The 16,980-nt window shown below is 37.8% G+C and overlaps 1 protein-coding gene across 1 annotated transcript in view; it reads right to left on the bottom strand.

Moving 5' to 3' along the window:
- AGBL1 (AGBL carboxypeptidase 1) overlaps positions 1 to 16,980 on the bottom strand; it is a 995,991-nt gene that overhangs the window by 762,032 nt on the left and 216,979 nt on the right. The window contains exons 16-17 of the mRNA XM_069098544.1: positions 13,978 to 14,119; positions 726 to 879 (exon numbers count right to left, since the gene is read on the bottom strand). Coding sequence (XP_068954645.1) covers positions 726 to 879; positions 13,978 to 14,119 — 296 coding nt within the window. The remainder of the gene's footprint in view (positions 1 to 725; positions 880 to 13,977; positions 14,120 to 16,980) is intronic.

Genomic DNA, 16,980 nt, shown 5'->3' with positions numbered 1-16,980 from the left:
CTTGGTGACAAATATGAAAAATTTGGATAAAGGTGGGAAAATTTGTGTGAACTGACACAAAGTGAAATTCAAAGAAACAAGAGAACAATACACCTGATAACAACATCCACATCAATGAAAACATCATTAAAAAGATGGTGAACTCTGGGTAACGGGGGAAAAAAAGTTATGGTCTTACAGAAGAGAAAATAAATCTCCTATGTAGCAGAAGAGGGGAGAGTATACAAGGACAGAATAATGTATATATTGTCAGACAGTCTCTGTATTGGAAGTTCTGCTTGTGAGCATATGTTAGTGTGTATGTGTATGCATACTTTGTAAAAGGGAAGATCCAATCAGGAGAAATTGTGGTGGAAAATGATAGAAAGTCATCAATAAGTATATTTGAGATAGACTGATAGATGGAATGGGACCTAGGAGGTAAATCTAGGACAATAACTTAGTGAGTGAGAATTTTAAATCCATATATCCAATGGCTAATTGCATTCTGTATCTTTTTATTACAAACTCACAGTATATAGGGGGATTTTATACATTCCATTGGTTAAACAAGATACTCACTTATAAGAAGACCCCAATCTAAAAAGACTAGACATGGAATCCTTGTGCAATAGAAAGAGTATCAAAACCAAAGCAGTAAAAGACAAAGAATAAGAAGAAGAGAAAAAAGCAGATTTGGGGTGGGGGTAGGGGTGGGGATGGGGGTAGAGTCTTTCTTTACTCACGGAACTGCTGCAGGTGGTCACTGCTGTTAGATTCAGGCATTGCTGTGATGGTCACCAGTGGACATGGGTTTCCTCCCAAAGTCTGACAGAGTACCTGATGCTGGAAGTAGACTTTCTTATGGTTGACACTTTTTTCCAGGAAGTCAAGATGGGCCTAGGGCAGAAATCAAGTAAGTGATGCCTACTCATCAAATTCTCATTGATTTCCTCAATGGTTATTCACCCACCCTCTATCCCTTCCCTCAATTCTCAAACAAATTCCCCTTTGCCTCAGAGCTGTAATGGATATTCAGCTAGTGGTTTTCTTGCCTTCTGTCTCTTTCTCCTCTACACAAGTGCCAAATAGATATTTCTAAAGCACATAACTGATCAAAACACCCCATTATTTCCTCTAAGGAAATAAAAAGTCCTCAGCCTAACATTTATACAATCTGACTCTCACCTACATTTCCAGGCTTATTTAATATTATTCCTTTTCACATGTTCTCCATTGCAGCCAAACTGACATCTTAGCTTTCCTAGAATTCCCTGATTCTGGGCCTTTGTGGTCCTTCATATCTATAATGCACCCCCTCTCAAATGTTTCTTCTAGCACAGCTACTAAATTAAAAATTCATCATAGCACCCTGCTTCCTACTCCTCCCCTTTAAATATTAGCACTCTTCCCCAGCTCACTTGAGATAATTTTGTATTTATTTAGTTGGGCAAGTGTTTTATTTCCCAAGTAGAATTGCCAAACATAAGTTTCTCAAAAACAAGAAGGATTCTTTTTATATTTGTTTTTTTTTCTCTCCAGCATAGTGCCTTGCACATAGTAGGGGCTTAATAAATATTTATTGAATTCCATTAAATTGAACAAATGGTATAAAACTTGGATGATAAAAGTTAATGGAATTGCACAAGATAGCACTGGGGCCACTGCAAAAGAGAAAGATTTTTTGTTGAAAAGTCATTATCAGCCTACTGATGAATTGTTACTAACAAAGAGGCTATGCTTTGTTCGGCTGCAAATGATCTTGAGGTGAAGTATCATGTCTTGGGTTTCAGGGAGTTGTTATCTAATTGGATACTTCTATTGTTCTTGATGAAGGTTAGAAACCCACAGAAAAGCAAGGATTTTGAATACTGGTGCCATCTGAACTGTAATTACTACCCCACAGAACCCACTGTGATAGAGTTGGCTATAAAACTAGAAGACTTGTTAGAGGCAATTATGGAACTCCCCTATAGGGGGTGAGTAAGGCATTTAAAGAAAAATAGGACCTGACTTCTTGTGTAATATCAGTTGATAACAGCACAAATCTCACCCTGTGTAACTCTATGGGTGATCTCACCATTTTCCTCCCCTTTTAAAAAATCCTCTTAAAATTTTATAGCAGACTCTTCCTTGACCTCAAAGACTATCACCCCAACCTGGCTTGCCATGAAGCAGGAAAACCCACTGTATATTCTGAAAAGTTTATTTTTTTTAATGAATCATAGGTTACTTATATTACCTATCTCCTTACCATTTGCTTCCATGCCTTTCTGTTTTAGATCAAAGCCCATAACCTGGCAATGGACATACCTTATTGTTTTGACACTGCACAGTCCCTATTGGTTATTGTAATAAAATCCACATTGATTTGAAGACTTCTCACTACACAAAAGGGAATAAATGAATACTTCTGGTATAGAATGGGCACTTCTAACTAGCTTTTCTTCCTACATGTCTTTCATTTTGATTCATCCCTGGACTGAGAGTCTCTTGCCCACAACTGAATGGTGACCTGTCTTTATGTTTTTAGTCATGTTGGCTTATAAACTGCAGTGTACCGATAAATATTTAACAACCAGCTCTCTGAAAGAAAAGATGCACATAAGACACACTTTTAAATTTAATATGCATTATGAACATTTTCTTTAATACTTTAAGTCTAAACAATCATTCAAAGAATAAACTGAGTTGTGAATTGTAAGGGTCTTAGATTTTCCAGGTGTAAATGCTTACACTAAAAATTTAACAGTTGGTCCTGGGGAGCTGACTTCAGTATATCTCTACCTTACAAGGAAATTAAATAATGGTGAGTGGTAGCCTAGATAAAAGGATATTAGGAGTTTGTGCTGAATGGAAAATGGAACCAAGAAAGGTTAAGCAGCAGGCAGAGAACTGTTGTGAAGGGAAATAGTATCTATAATCTGTGGAATATACACAAAATGAATACAAGGTAAAGAGGTAGAAAGTACCCTAGCAGCAGTGTAGCACAGTGGGCACTGGGCCTGGAATCAGGAAGATATGAGTTCAAATTTGGCCTCAGACATGTACTAGTTGTGTGACCATGGGCAAATCATTTAATCTCTACCTCAGTTTCTTCAACTGTAAAATAAGGATAATAACAGTACCTACCTCACAGGATTATTAGGATTAAATGAGATCACAGTTGTAAAATACTTAGCACAGTGGAGGTCACATGGTAGATGCTAGATAAATGCTTATTCTCTTCTCTTCCTCTGATGAAACTAAGAGAAGTTTTATGAAGAAAATTGCACTTGAATGAGTCTTATAGAAAATTAGGAATTCAAAGAGGCAGAGGTGAAGAGAGAAAGCATATGGGTACCTAGAACAGCAAGTATGGTAATATGTAAAGAGGAGAGGAGAGGAGAGGGGAGGGGAGGGGAGGGGAGGACAGGACAGGACAGGACAGGACTCCCTATGGAGCAGCTACGTGGCACAGTAGATAGAGTGAGGGCCTGGTGTCAGGAAGATCTGAGTTCAAATTCAGTCTCAGACATCTACTAATTGAATGACCCTGAGAAAGTCACTTAACCCTGTTTGCCTCAACTTTCTCATCTGTAAAATGAGCTGGAGAAGGAAATGGCACACTACTCCAGTATCTTTGTCAAGAAAATCCCAAATGGGGTCACAAAGAGTTTATTACAACTAAAATAACTGAACAACAAGAGATAATATGGAACCACTGAATCTGTTGAATAGAGCAGTAACATGGTCATATCTTCATTTTAGGAAAAATAACTTTGGCAGCTGAATGGCGGATTGATTTAGGAGACCATTATTAGTCTAGGAGACAAATAATGAACACTTGAACTAGGGTGGTAGCTATGTAAATGGATAGAAAGGTACATTGGTGAGAGATGTTGTATAGATATAAATAAAATTTAGCAACTAGATGGATATGTGAAATGTGAGTCAGGAGTTGAGGACAGTACCAACGTGCTCACAACAATAATAGGGAAATTTGAATGAGGGCTATATTTAGGGAAAGGGTTCTTAAAATGAAGTCCACAGAATCTCATGGGTTTGTGGATAAATTTAAGGAAGTCTTTGAACTTGGACAGGAAAAAAAATTACATCTTTATTTTCTTTAACTTCTTTTTTTTTCCTATTAACTTCTGAAATTTAGCATTTCCTTCAATTATGACTATAGACAGCAAACATTCTGAGAAGGGTTCAAAGACTGCCAAATGTATCCATGATGTAAAAAAAAAAAAAGGAAAGAAAAATATTAAAAACCATTGCTCCAAGGGAAGAAATAATTCATGTTTCAGACTATTATGGGAATGAGAATCTGAAGATCTTCCGTTCCCCTTGGCTTAAGTGACTATGAGAACCTTCCTTGATTTGAGAATATACGCTTTCTGCAAATAGGCTGAATGTGCTCACCTGGAGCCTGTGGAGGGAGGCTTGTTTTTCAGGAATGCCCACACCTTGTTACTTTGTGATTGGGCAGTGGGTAATGGGGGTTGTGATGGTCTCTGACCCAGGAGAAGGCTAAATATACTCTGATTTGTGAGGTTTTGCCTTGGGGCTCACTTTGGGAAGAATGGTGTGATTTGGCCAGATGAGAAACTAGGCAGCAGTTGAGCACCACCACCCCCTTTGAAAACCCAGATGCTGGTGCTTCCCTCTCTGGTAACTAACTAGGTATGGATGTAATGGTCAGACGGTGGGAAGACCTGTCTGCTGATCTGTTTCTCTGCAAGTAACTTCTGTTCGTATTCTCTGATGTTTGGTTGACTAAAGTAAGATTGTTAACCCATTTTGAGTGGCTTTCCTTTAGTAAAGCAGATCTAAGAACCTATGCTAGAAGCCACCCTGGGTATGCTAGGGTGCTTGCTGCTGCACAGACATGCTGAACTTTGAGATGCCTTCAGTACTCCCATTTTGAAATGCCTAATAGGCAATTGGTAAAATATGACTAGAGTTCAGGAGAGAAACTAGGACTAGATATGTAGATCTGAAATCATCTTTATAGAGATAGAGGACATCACAGCACAGAGAATAGAGAGAAAAGAGAAGGGATATTAAGAGAGAGCCTTGATGTTCATCCACAGTTGGACAGAGAAGTAACACAAATAATGATTTAGCAAAGAAGTTAGAAAGAGTCATCAGACCAATAGAAGAAGAACAATTTAGAAAGCATTGTCCTGAAAATGAAGTGAGGAAAGAAAACCAGTAATAGACTGATAAAATTTCAAATGCAGCAAAACAAGGAGAAGGAATCAGAAGAGGCTGTTAGGTTTGGCAGATAGGAGATTTTTGGTAATTTTGGAGAAGGCAGGTTAAGTGGAATGATGAAGTCAGAAGCCAAATTGAAGAGAATTTAAAGGAAAGGAAGTTAATACACATTATAAATGGCTTTTTTAAAAGTTTGGCAGACATTCCCCAATTGAGAAATGTTCAAAGCATATAAACAGGCAGTTTTCAAATGAAAAAAATCAAAGCTATCTATAGGCATATGAAGAAATGCTCTAAATCACCTTAGATTACAGAATTGAAACAACTCTAAGGTATGACCTAACACCTATCAGATTGGCTGATATGATAGAAAAGGAAAATATAAATGTAGAAGATGTGAGATAATTGGGACACTAAAATACTATAAGTGGAGTTGTGAACTGATCCAACCATTCTGGTGAACAATTTGGAACTATGCCCAAAGGCCAACCAAACTGTGCATAATCTTGGATCCAGCAATACCATTACTAGGTCTTATCCCAAAGAGATAAGAAAAAAGAGGAAAGGAACTACATGTGCAAAAATATTTATAGCAACCCTTTTGTTGTGGCAAAATATTGGAAACTGAGGAGATGATCATCAATTGGGGAATGTTTGAACAAGCTGTGGTATATGAATGTAATGAAATATTATTGAGCAATAAGAAATGATGAAAAAGCAGATTTCAGAAAAACCTGGAAAGACTTGTATGAATTCATGTAAAATGAAATGAGCAGACGAATAAAACATTGTACACAGTATCAGCAATATTGTGTGATGATCAACTATGAATGACTCAGCTCTTCTCAGCAATATGATGATCCAAAACAAGTTCAAAGGACTCATAAAGGAGATTGTTATCCATATCCAGATAAAGAACTAATGGACTCTGAAAGGAGATTAAAGCAAAGCATATTTTTTTCACTTACTTTATTCCTTCTTGTGTTTTTTTTCTTTTGATCTGTTTCTTCTTTCACAACTGTGACTAATATGGAAATATTTTTAAATGATAGCACATGTATAAACAGTATCAAACTGCTTACCATTTTCAGTGGGGGGGAGAGAGGGAGGAAAGTTTGAAACTCAAAATCTTAGAAAGAAAAGTGAATGCTAAGTTTTTCTTGACATGTAATTGGGGGAAAAAATAAAATACTATTTAAAAAATAAAAAACTATTCAGAGGAAAATATGGTCATTCAGTGAAATAGAGGACTTTCAAGCATTCTTGATAAAAAAAAGAGTTGAATAGAAAATTTGACATTCAGATACAAGAAGCATGAGAAGGTAAACAAGGAAAAGAAATCATAAGGAACTTATCAAAGTTGAACTATTAACATTCCTACATGGAAAAATGATAATTGTAACTGATGAAACTTTTCTCAGTATGAAGATAGTTGAAGGGAATAGAAATATATATATATATATGTCTATATTGGAGGGTATACAGAGATATGAATACATATGTGAATGTGTGTGTGTATATATGTTTACAGGTATACATAGAGGGCACAGGACCAATTTAACAGGAAGGGATGATACTTAAATGGTGAAATTAAGAGGTGAGAGAGGAATATAATGAGAGGAGATGGGGAGAGACAGAATGGGGTAAACTATCTCATATAGAAGAGGAAAGGGAAAATGGTTACAATGGAGGGGAAGAATAGGGAGGCAAAAGAGAATGGGTCAACCTTATTCTCATTGAATTTGGCTCAGGGAGGGAATGACATACACACTAAATAGGGTATCTCATCCTACAAGAGAGTAGGGGGGAAGGGGATGAGAAGGGGGATGATGGAAGGGAGGGCAGGCTGGGGCGGGAGGGAAGTTGGAAGCACCCACTTTTGAAAAAGGATGGGATCAAAATAGAGAATAGAACAAGTGGGAGGTGGGATAGGAGGGAGGGAAATATAGTCAGTCTTTTACAATATATCTACTATGGTAATATTTTGCATTAGCTACACATGTAAAACCTATACTGAATATCTTCCCAGTAAGGGTGGGTGACAAGGGAGGAAGGAAATGAATCTGGAATTCAAAGTTTTAAAATCAAATTTAAAATATATATACTATTATTAATACTATTTTACATGTAATTGGGAAATAGGATATACAGGCACTGGGGCATAGAGATCCACCATGCCCTACTAGAATGTCAAAAGGGGTATGGGAGAAGATATGGGAGAAAGCAGATTGGAGAAGGGGATATCCTGTAGGACTGCTATTTTGGGGCAGTGTGTAGGGGGAAAACAGAGAGAAAATTTGTTAATCAATATCTGGCAGAAATGAATGATGTAAATCAGAAGTTAATAATGCATTTGAAAAATGAAAAAAAATTTAAAAACTAGAAAAAAGAGTTTGGCTAAGAAAAGAAGACCTACAAGTTGTTAGCTAACAAGTATGGTAAGACCTAGGAAAGGTTTTTTGAGGATGAGAGAGACAACAGGGAAGAACCATTGAACAGGAAAATAATGATGATCAGCAAAAGAGAGACTAGAGTTGGTATAGTATGCTAGAGAAGATATGGTATGGGATTTTTTTGAAATGGGATAGGATAAGATTAGGTGAGATGGAATGAAATATGGTAGGATAGAAGGGGATGGGATGGGATGGGATGGGATCAAGGGTACATATTGATAAGTTTGTCCTTCGTGAGTAGACTAGCTACCGCTTCAGCAGAGCCTGCAATAAAGAAGGGAATGTCCGTAGTTGAGATGAAGTGCAAGTGGTATCATTTGAGGATGTGGGGAGAAGAGGAATTTCATGGTGAAAGTCAAGTATGAGACTAGGGACTGAGCTGAGAGGGTGGGGGAAGGGTATAGTTGGAGGTTTGTGGGGAGATAAGAGATTGTGGAGAGCAGGATAAGGAATCACTTAGGTTGTGGTAAAAGATTACCTCTCCTGAGCTCTAGCCCAATTGAGATTAGATAACAAGATATGATTCTGGTACTTTCCCTAATTCTGTCCATTAGCTCCCTAATAGCATATGTAGGGTAGACATAATACAGAATTAGGGTTTGGCATGAGTGGTTAATAGTCAATAAACATTTATTAAGTGCCTACTATGTGCAAGGTGTTGTGCTAAACTAGGGATGAAATACAAAAAAGACAATCCCTGTCAATGGAATAGGATGAGAGAGAGAGAGAGAGAGAGAGAGCAAAGGGGTGGCCATAGTAAAGAAGATAAGGAAGCCCAAAATGAGGGCAACTAGATGAGAAATGAGATGTGTGAGTGGTGATAGCATAATGGTGCAAAGAATTCAAGATGAGAGTGAAAAATTGATCTCATTTACTAAAGGATCAAGATTAGTAAGAAAAGAAAGTGTTCATAGAACAGGGATAATGGCTTGGCAAAATATTGAAAGGCACAGAGTCATAGTGAGGCTAAAGAATGGGTTTGGGTGATAGGGACAGAGAAACTATAGGGAATTGCTACTGGGTTAAATAATTTTCAAGTTCTTGAACATGGAAGCAAACCACTTGTAAGTAATGAATGTCAAGATCAATTATACACTATCTTTGTATATAGATGGGGTGGATGAGTAGGTTGCAAAAGTTGAGCAGATTATTTTTGTACTACAAGTAAGAAGGAATATCATAAAGAAGAAAAGAGGGAAGACCATCATCCTAATGGTTTGGCATTTGGAGACACCTTCCAGCTAATGGTGGAAAAGCACCTGGGAAAGAGGTTGAGTAATTTGGATTGAGTAGTATTTTCTATAGTCTTTGTGTCAGTCCTTCCTTAAACCTCTCATGTGACATGGTCACCAGAAATGCCCTCTTCAAAGATTTTTTTAAACAAATACAGAGCAATTATTTCACTATAGCCTTTTGTCCCTCTTTTTCCATATTCTTCCAACTAGTTTAACAAGACTTTTTCTCTTAGTTGGCCTGTCCTTTTCTCATTTTTGCAATGGGCCACATATGGGTTTTAGATTTTCTGCCCATCAACTGGTTGGTCTAGATGACCTATGGAATGCCTTCCAACATTGTATTCTATGGTTTTGTGGTTATTTAACAACCTTATTATATGATCTGCCTATTGCATCTCTGAGTCAATATATGTCCAAACATTTCCCATTTGATTCCATTTCAGTCCCTTGTGTGTGCTGTGGTCCTGCATAGAAATGTTACACATATGGTATTTTGTTTCTCATCTACCCTCATAACTTCTCTTCTTTGGACTTAGTGGTATTCCAACTCTCAATGACATATATCATAGTAGGTATAAAGAGACTATTGAAAAACTCTGCTTTTACATTTGGGGGAAGGTTTCTGGGAAGTTAACATATGGATCCTCCATGTGGTCACTTTTTTGGCTCCCACCCTTATAGACAATATTAGGTTTAGTTACAAATTCCATTTGCTTACCCCCAAAATATACACAGAAATTATATCTTGAGTCTAGAATTTCAACTGATACAGCTGGTTACCCAGAGCAATTTCATAAACTAATCAATATGTTACTGAGTACTTTAGTGTTCAGTCATTACACATATTTAAATAGTTATAAGGTTGATTACAATTGATTAAGTTTATCACCCCTCTGACCTCAGCATTAATGTCAATGATACTATAATTTTGACAATTGCCCAATATCATCATCTGCACACATCTGAGAGATATAATTTGAAACAACTGAATCCCAATTATTTCTCTTATGAAATAAAATGAATAAAAAGAATTGTAACATTACAGTCACATTGAGAAAATTTTCCCAGATACATAATGGATACATATCCATTGCTATAAAAATGTCTGCAATTATTAAACATATACTACATTACTTAAGAGATTTAAAAATTGTGAATTCCATGTAGAAGTATATTTTCCACCGCTCACCAAAACTCCCAAGTATCAGAGAATCAATTCTGCCCTTGGGGTATCAATCACATTTAATTTATCACTGATCTGTTGGAAGAAAAAGATTTCTCCCAAGAACATGTCCAAAAATAAAAATGACTAATGTGTGTTCCAGATATATTCTCATTCTGACCGTTATTGGAGAAAATGTTTCTCAGAAGTCACAGAGGCCCCGATTTGGGGGCTCTTTTAAAACTAGAGAATCCAAAGACTGAGAGCCACTGGGGATGCAAACCTCATACTGGGGTATATAAGATAAGACCTAGAACCTATCTACCTACAAGAAGCACATCTTATTTCTTACCCTATTTCATCTATCCAGGAAAAGCAACAACATGCACCCTTCTCCTGACTCCTCTTCTCACAACCACCCGCCCCCCCCAAACTTGCCATATTTTCTAACCAACAAGAGTTCCATAATCAAGTGAAAGTAGAGCCATTCTTCTTGAATTGCAGTGCCAAAATGATGAGCTGCAGAGATTCAGAATAATAAGGTCTATCCACATAACCCATTGTGTGGGAGGTCTCCTGCCTCCCATACTCATGCCTGCAGATTGGATTGTTCTCCCTATAACAAAAGTAGATCCTGGACTACTTGTCAGTTTTTAAAATGAATTCACTCTATTTTCCTCAAAGATTAGAGCAGGTAATTGGGTTCCAGAAGACCACGGTAAATAGTGAGGGTAATATAAATTGTGGGGTTGTGACTAGAGGGATTTTTGGCCTTAAGTTAGCCTTAGTCTCCTGTAATGGGTAGGGAATTGAATTGGAATGGCTTTGGTGAGAAAATGGATTCCTCCACTGAATGGAATCTATAGGCCTCCTCTTCTAAAGTTATAGATAAAAGAAACTGACTGACCCCTCTAATTCAAACATTAGAAATGTCCCTCTAATAATCAAGGTCAGATAAATACAGGTCCTAATTAAAAGAAATTTTGAGGGATCTAAGCTATAGTTCCATGGACCACTGGACTGGATAAGCTGATACACATAGCAGAAATTAAACAATACTGCCAGAAATTCTTCTACCCTAGAAAGGTAACATTTTATCAGCTTATAGGAACTTTGAGGCAGCATGATGTAATCACATAGGGCAGCAATTCCCAAAGGTTGATCCAGGGATACCTGGGGATCCAGAAACCCTTTTTAGAAGTATTGCAAGGTCAATTTTTTTTCATAATGACACCAAGATTTTTAAATTACTAATATGGTATATATCAATAGATATAACCCACATAAACTAAAGCTTATGGAAGTCCTAATTAATTTTTTAAAGTTTGCTCCTAAGACCAAAACTTTATGAACCAGTTGTGTAAAGACCACTGTACTGGGAGTAAGGAAAATTGGTTTTTAGCCCAGCCTCTCCTGCTGGCCTAATTGGTTCTTAGATAAGTCACTTAACCTGTCTGGGGCTCAGTCTCATGGATTTTTTAAGTTAGAAAGACTCCCTGAAGTCATATACTTCAATCCCTACTCAAAGCATGAATTTTGTCTACATCTCACCCTGTTTCCACTTTAAAATTTCTATTGTTAGGAGAATTCTAAAAAGATGGAATTGGACTAGCTAATTTCTAAGGTTTTTACTATACCCCATCTCCTCCTTCTCTAAGATTGTATAATTTGGTGACAGTTGGACCCTCAACAACCTCAACATACAAAATTCTATGCTATACAAAATGACCAAAGTAATGAACCCATTGCACATTTATTCAAGAAAAGAGTATTAACTATTATACATATGATCAGATAATCATGGAAGTTAAAGGTATGAGAGACTTTGTAGATAATTTAGTCCAACCATAAATGGACTTGGAAATCATCTAATCCAGGGGTGGGGAACCTGCTACCTCAAAGCCTCACATGGCCTTCTAAGTCTTAGGGTACAGTAGCCTTTTGACGGAGTCTAAATTTTATAGAACAAATCCTTTTCTTAAGGGGAATTTGTTCTGTGAAGTTTGGATTCAGCCAAAGAGCCTCACTTGAGAGCCTAGAGGTCCACATGTGGCCTTGAGGCCCCAGGTTCCCCACCCCTGAATCTAATCCCTTCAGTTTATAGATGAGGAAACTAATAAGCCCCCAAGTGATAAAGTGGCTTGCACAGATCACACAATTAGGAGGTAGCAGAACTGAGATTAAGGCCCAATTTCATTGATTCCCAGTCCAGGATCTTTGACCCCATCAAGCACTTTCCCTCCCCTTGAGACTGGTTAGAGTCAACATTTCATGAAAGTAGAGGTCAAAAGCTGCTGACGGAGACCATAAATTGTGTATGCCATGCATCGCTAAAAGTGACTACAATCATAGATGGGATTCTAAATTTTAAAAAATTGTCATTGCATGTTTTATATTACAGTTTTGTTGTACAATACTGTTACTGATAAGTGTGCCAAGCAACTAATAAAATCTTAATGCCCATTGCAATTTAATGGACAGTGCTGCACATAAACATAAATGTGCATGGAACAAGAAATGAGAGATCTAGAAGGAATGTCAGAATGCACGTAGCCCAGCCTTCTCTCCTTACAGATGAAGAAGCCAAAGCCCACGGAGGTAAGGTGACTTGCATAATGTCACAAAAGCAATAAATATCAAAAGCAGGATTTGAATACAAGTTCTTTAGCTTCAGAACCAGTATTCTTCCCACAGAACCACACATTGTCTTGTATAGTGCAGTGCACTTGAAGGTGAATAATAAGGTTGCTTCCTCACATATGGGCATATCTTAATTTCCACTTACTTTGTTCCAGAAACATTTGATAAGCAACTATTAGATGCAAACAGTATGTTAGGTATTGCAGGCATGGCTTTTAATTACAGAAGGCTCTTCTTCGTTTCCTTTTCCTCTTTTTATCACAGGCTCAGAATGAGAAACTTAGTCCTTTTGGTTAAGATACATACATACACGACATATGTATAATCATTAATATTCTAATAACATTTTGCTTTAACAGAGGAGATCAAAGTACTTTCCAGAATATCCTCGTTAATCCTCAAAAGATCTAGGATGTAGCTGGGGGCAGGGATGATTAGTCCTTTTTTTTTTTTTCAGATGAAGCAGGAGCAATATGCTTTAAATGGTCAGGAAGCATCCTCAAGCTTCTTTCTCATCAGTGGTAGATTCAGGAAAACAGCTCAGATGCAATGATTCTTTGTCTAGGCCTCCCTCTGTTGGACTGTGTGTTTCATTTACAGTTATTCTGCTCCACATGCCATGATGCAGAGAACCGGGCTTGGAATCTAAAAGCCTAGATACAGGTCTCAGCACCAAATAAAAGTGTGTGACCTTGGGAAAGCCTCCTAACCGGTCTGACCCTCAGTTTTCTCATCTATAAAAGTCGAATTTAATAAACAGTACAGCTTGCTGTAGTAGATGGAGAGCCAGTTTCAGTGTTAAGAGAAGGTGGAGTTCAAGGCCTTGCCTCTGACACATAGTCTGTGGGCCATAGTCAAACCACTTAAGCCACTCTCCACTTCCTCAGATTATATTTTACAAGTAGTTGCTGATCCGCATTGAGAGGTCAGGATGGTTCTTACCAGGAGTTCACTATACCAATCCCTCATGATCTAAACATAAATATTACTATTATTATTAACAATTATAATAGGTATTCTGAGGAATAGTCTTTTTTAAATCTTATACTGCTATAGATGCATATGCGTTATTATTTTTACCAGATTTATAGTAAATTTATGTCACCCTCTTAAATTATTCTATTTCCCATATAAGGCATCTGAACTTCAGGGGCCACAACATCTATTTATCATAGGAAATCACCAGTTTCCACATGATATATCATTGCTGTGTCTAAATATGGTAACAGAAACAGATCTCCCTCTCAATTATTTTAATACTATGTAAATCCCATTAGCATAATAAAAGAGGAAAGAGAATTATTACCATCAGAGCTGTATAGGTGTATGGGTAATGGTAAGCCAGGTAGCAGACATCTTCATTATGAGGAAATGTGACAGAAAAGGTGAGTGTATAATGGCATTTTCCATAAGCTCCTGCGACAGCTGAATTCTGGCGATAATGATTTCTGGAGGGAAAACAAGAAGAGAAATGAATGGTAGAGAGAAAGGAAAGACGCTCATTACAATCCTTGGACCTCAGTAAGATGAGTGAACATCACATGGATGCTTTGTACCACTCTGGCAAAGTGTTTTGCCATCACAACATGAGGGTGGTGGGGTCAGACACTGCTGGATTTGGGAGTTGGAAATTAAGACCAAAGATGGGAAATGCCTAAAACCAGTACTGAGGCTAGAAAGCAAATCAAATTTCCAGGCCAGTTCATCTACCCCTGAAATGATGTGGTTTTTTTTTTTAATATCGTGGGTCTCTCAAGAAGCATTAGAAAATGAAGACTGTAGAGTCATCTAACTGACTAATGAAAACTGGCCCACAGGAAATGCAAGGGATGGCTAGTAATCCCATTCTACTGAGAAGATTTATAGGATAAAGTCTAAGTTTCACAGGCAGGGCCAAGAAAATTGTTTCCTTCTAACCACATAGGGAGGCTTTTCTACCAATCCTTCAAGAGGGTTTAGAAGATTTGTCTCCTCATTTGTGAGTGATTCAGCTTCCAGAAAGAACGACCTAAAGATCTGGAGTGAACATTTCCCTTTGTCAAAGATGAGGGACCAATTCTGATGTTGTAGGGAGCAGCATCAAAGTCAATTACAGCCATAAGTGCGTTCTCAACAACATTCCCCTGACAATGCACCTGCCAGTCCCATACCTAGTCTTCAAAGGCTCAGTGTGTCTATTGGGCAAGGTTTCTGACAAATTCCATCAACCCAGTTACATTAAGTGCAAGAACAACCAAAGATGTAATTCTGCCTTTTAAAGTGTGAGACTGGTTTATTTATTTATATTACATTGAGACTTTTTGTTTTATCTGAGGAAGAAGAGGGAGAAAGGAAAAAGATCATAATTATTCTTGTCAATTCTTAAAGAAAAAGGTTGGCTTTCCATGCCCTATTCTCCCTTATCAACACCCCCCAAAACAAAACAAAAAAAAACTACTTGCTAATTTCTTTAACTATTCTGAATAGAGTGATTGTAGTGTCTGAAGCTAGAGACATATAGCACAGATAGCACTTTTAAAGACCAATGTAGATTTTTCACAAAGTTCACTTGCTCTGGTGCATCCCAATATTAACCCCTTTCCCTAGTTATTCTGGAAAAGAGAAGGAAGGAGGCTGTATCAGTATAAATCCCAGAGTGAATATCACATGTTGTTTCCTCATATCAAATTAACAATCTCTGTTCCCCTTGTGATTACAGGCAGGGACCCACAAGTGAAAACTTGAAACGTGAGTATGTTCACCCACTGTGCCATCTAGATCCTCATACCTAATTGGCTTTACTTCCCCCAAATATCCCCAAAGTTCTGCAGTCTCTCCAAAAGCTAATACTTGAGTTATTAGAAAACATGTACGAGACCAGATGGTTGCTCTGAACGCATGCATGCTACATATGCTGTACCTTTGATTCTCTTTATGAATTGACTTGTAAAAATATTATTATTCCATTTCTAACATATATGCATTTTACATCCAGCAGAGCAACTAGTACCAGTCAATTATATCTTCTGGCACTGGTTGTAGCTCATTGGAAGGGAATGAGCCACTCAGATTATGGAATAGCCACTTCCTCAGTGTACACCTTTTTGTCTTAGCCCTCCTCACCTATAAACATCAGAGACAAGGTCTGTATAGTCTGATTCATGGCTAGCGGCAGGAGCTGACAAACAGTCGTACTAAACTCGGCTGTCTCCCAGATATCTTCCATTCTTAACACATTTTCCACCTCACAAATCAGGAGCTCAGTGTCAGATTCCTTGGTCTAGGACTAATACAGAACCAGATCCCCACAGCAGCCCACGCAACAATGAAAAGCCAACTTTCCAGGGTCATTGCAGAAAGTCAGAATCCCCACTAAGTGCTGATTTTAGCCTGGGGTTGCTACTTGAAGCAGTTTCAATTACAGTCAGTTTCAGGTTTAAACTCTGGCTGAACCCTAAACAAACTCCTGGCCTCACCATGGGAGGGCTTATCCTGACTGCACTGTGAGCAGGAACTATCCTGGAAGTAAATCAACCTCCAACAAAATTTTTCATTTTCATACGCTCCAAAACTCTCTCCAGAGCTGCCTTTTCATATGTTTGTCCCACTGCCATTATACGTGCCCAGTCTACGTTGAGATCATACAAACAAGTTGTTTTCTATAATGTTTAATGCCCATGTTATGACCATTTTACACATCAATAACATAGCATTCATTAGCCCTGGATTCAAAGCTTAATATTAGTCAGTAGTACAACATGACAGCCCATAAAGGTAATGCCATCTTTGACTACATAAACAAATGAGTGGTAAACCAGACATGGGTGGTGAGACTCATCCTGTACTCTGCTTTGGTCAGGGCAATTCTGAAGTATTTTGAGCAAGTGGTGGCACCACATTATCAGAACATTCGCAAATTTGAGCCTGTGACAAAGATAGCAAGATAACTCAATATCATGTTTTGGGATTAGCTGAAGGAACTGAAGCTGTCTATGCTGGAGAAAAGAAGACTTAGGGGAGATGGGATAGCTCCTCAAGCATTTGAAAGATTGACTTATGAAAGAAAGATTTGAATGGCTTTGCTTGTCACCAGGAGGCTAAATTAGGAGTGATGGGTAAAAGATGCAAAGAGACAAATTTCATCTAAATATCTGGAAGAAGCTACCTAACAATTAAGAAAAGTCAAATGGACTGCTAAGAAGGGAATGACTTACATTCCTCTGGAGGCCTTTCTGTGGAGGCTGGGTGACAGGTAACTACAAGAACTCTTGTAGAAGATAACCTTCTTAGGTATATATTACTTTAAAGAACTTCTGCGGTCCTTTATGAT

The sequence above is a fragment of the Petaurus breviceps genome, unplaced genomic scaffold, assembly GCF_028583685.1.
Source record: "Petaurus breviceps papuanus isolate PSGF00001 unplaced genomic scaffold, PetGlider_PUasm1.0 37, whole genome shotgun sequence".
Lineage (NCBI taxonomy): Eukaryota > Metazoa > Chordata > Mammalia > Diprotodontia > Petauridae > Petaurus > Petaurus breviceps.
The sequence above is the reverse complement of the archived record's forward strand: the minus strand, read 5'-3'. Positions and strand labels throughout refer to the sequence as shown.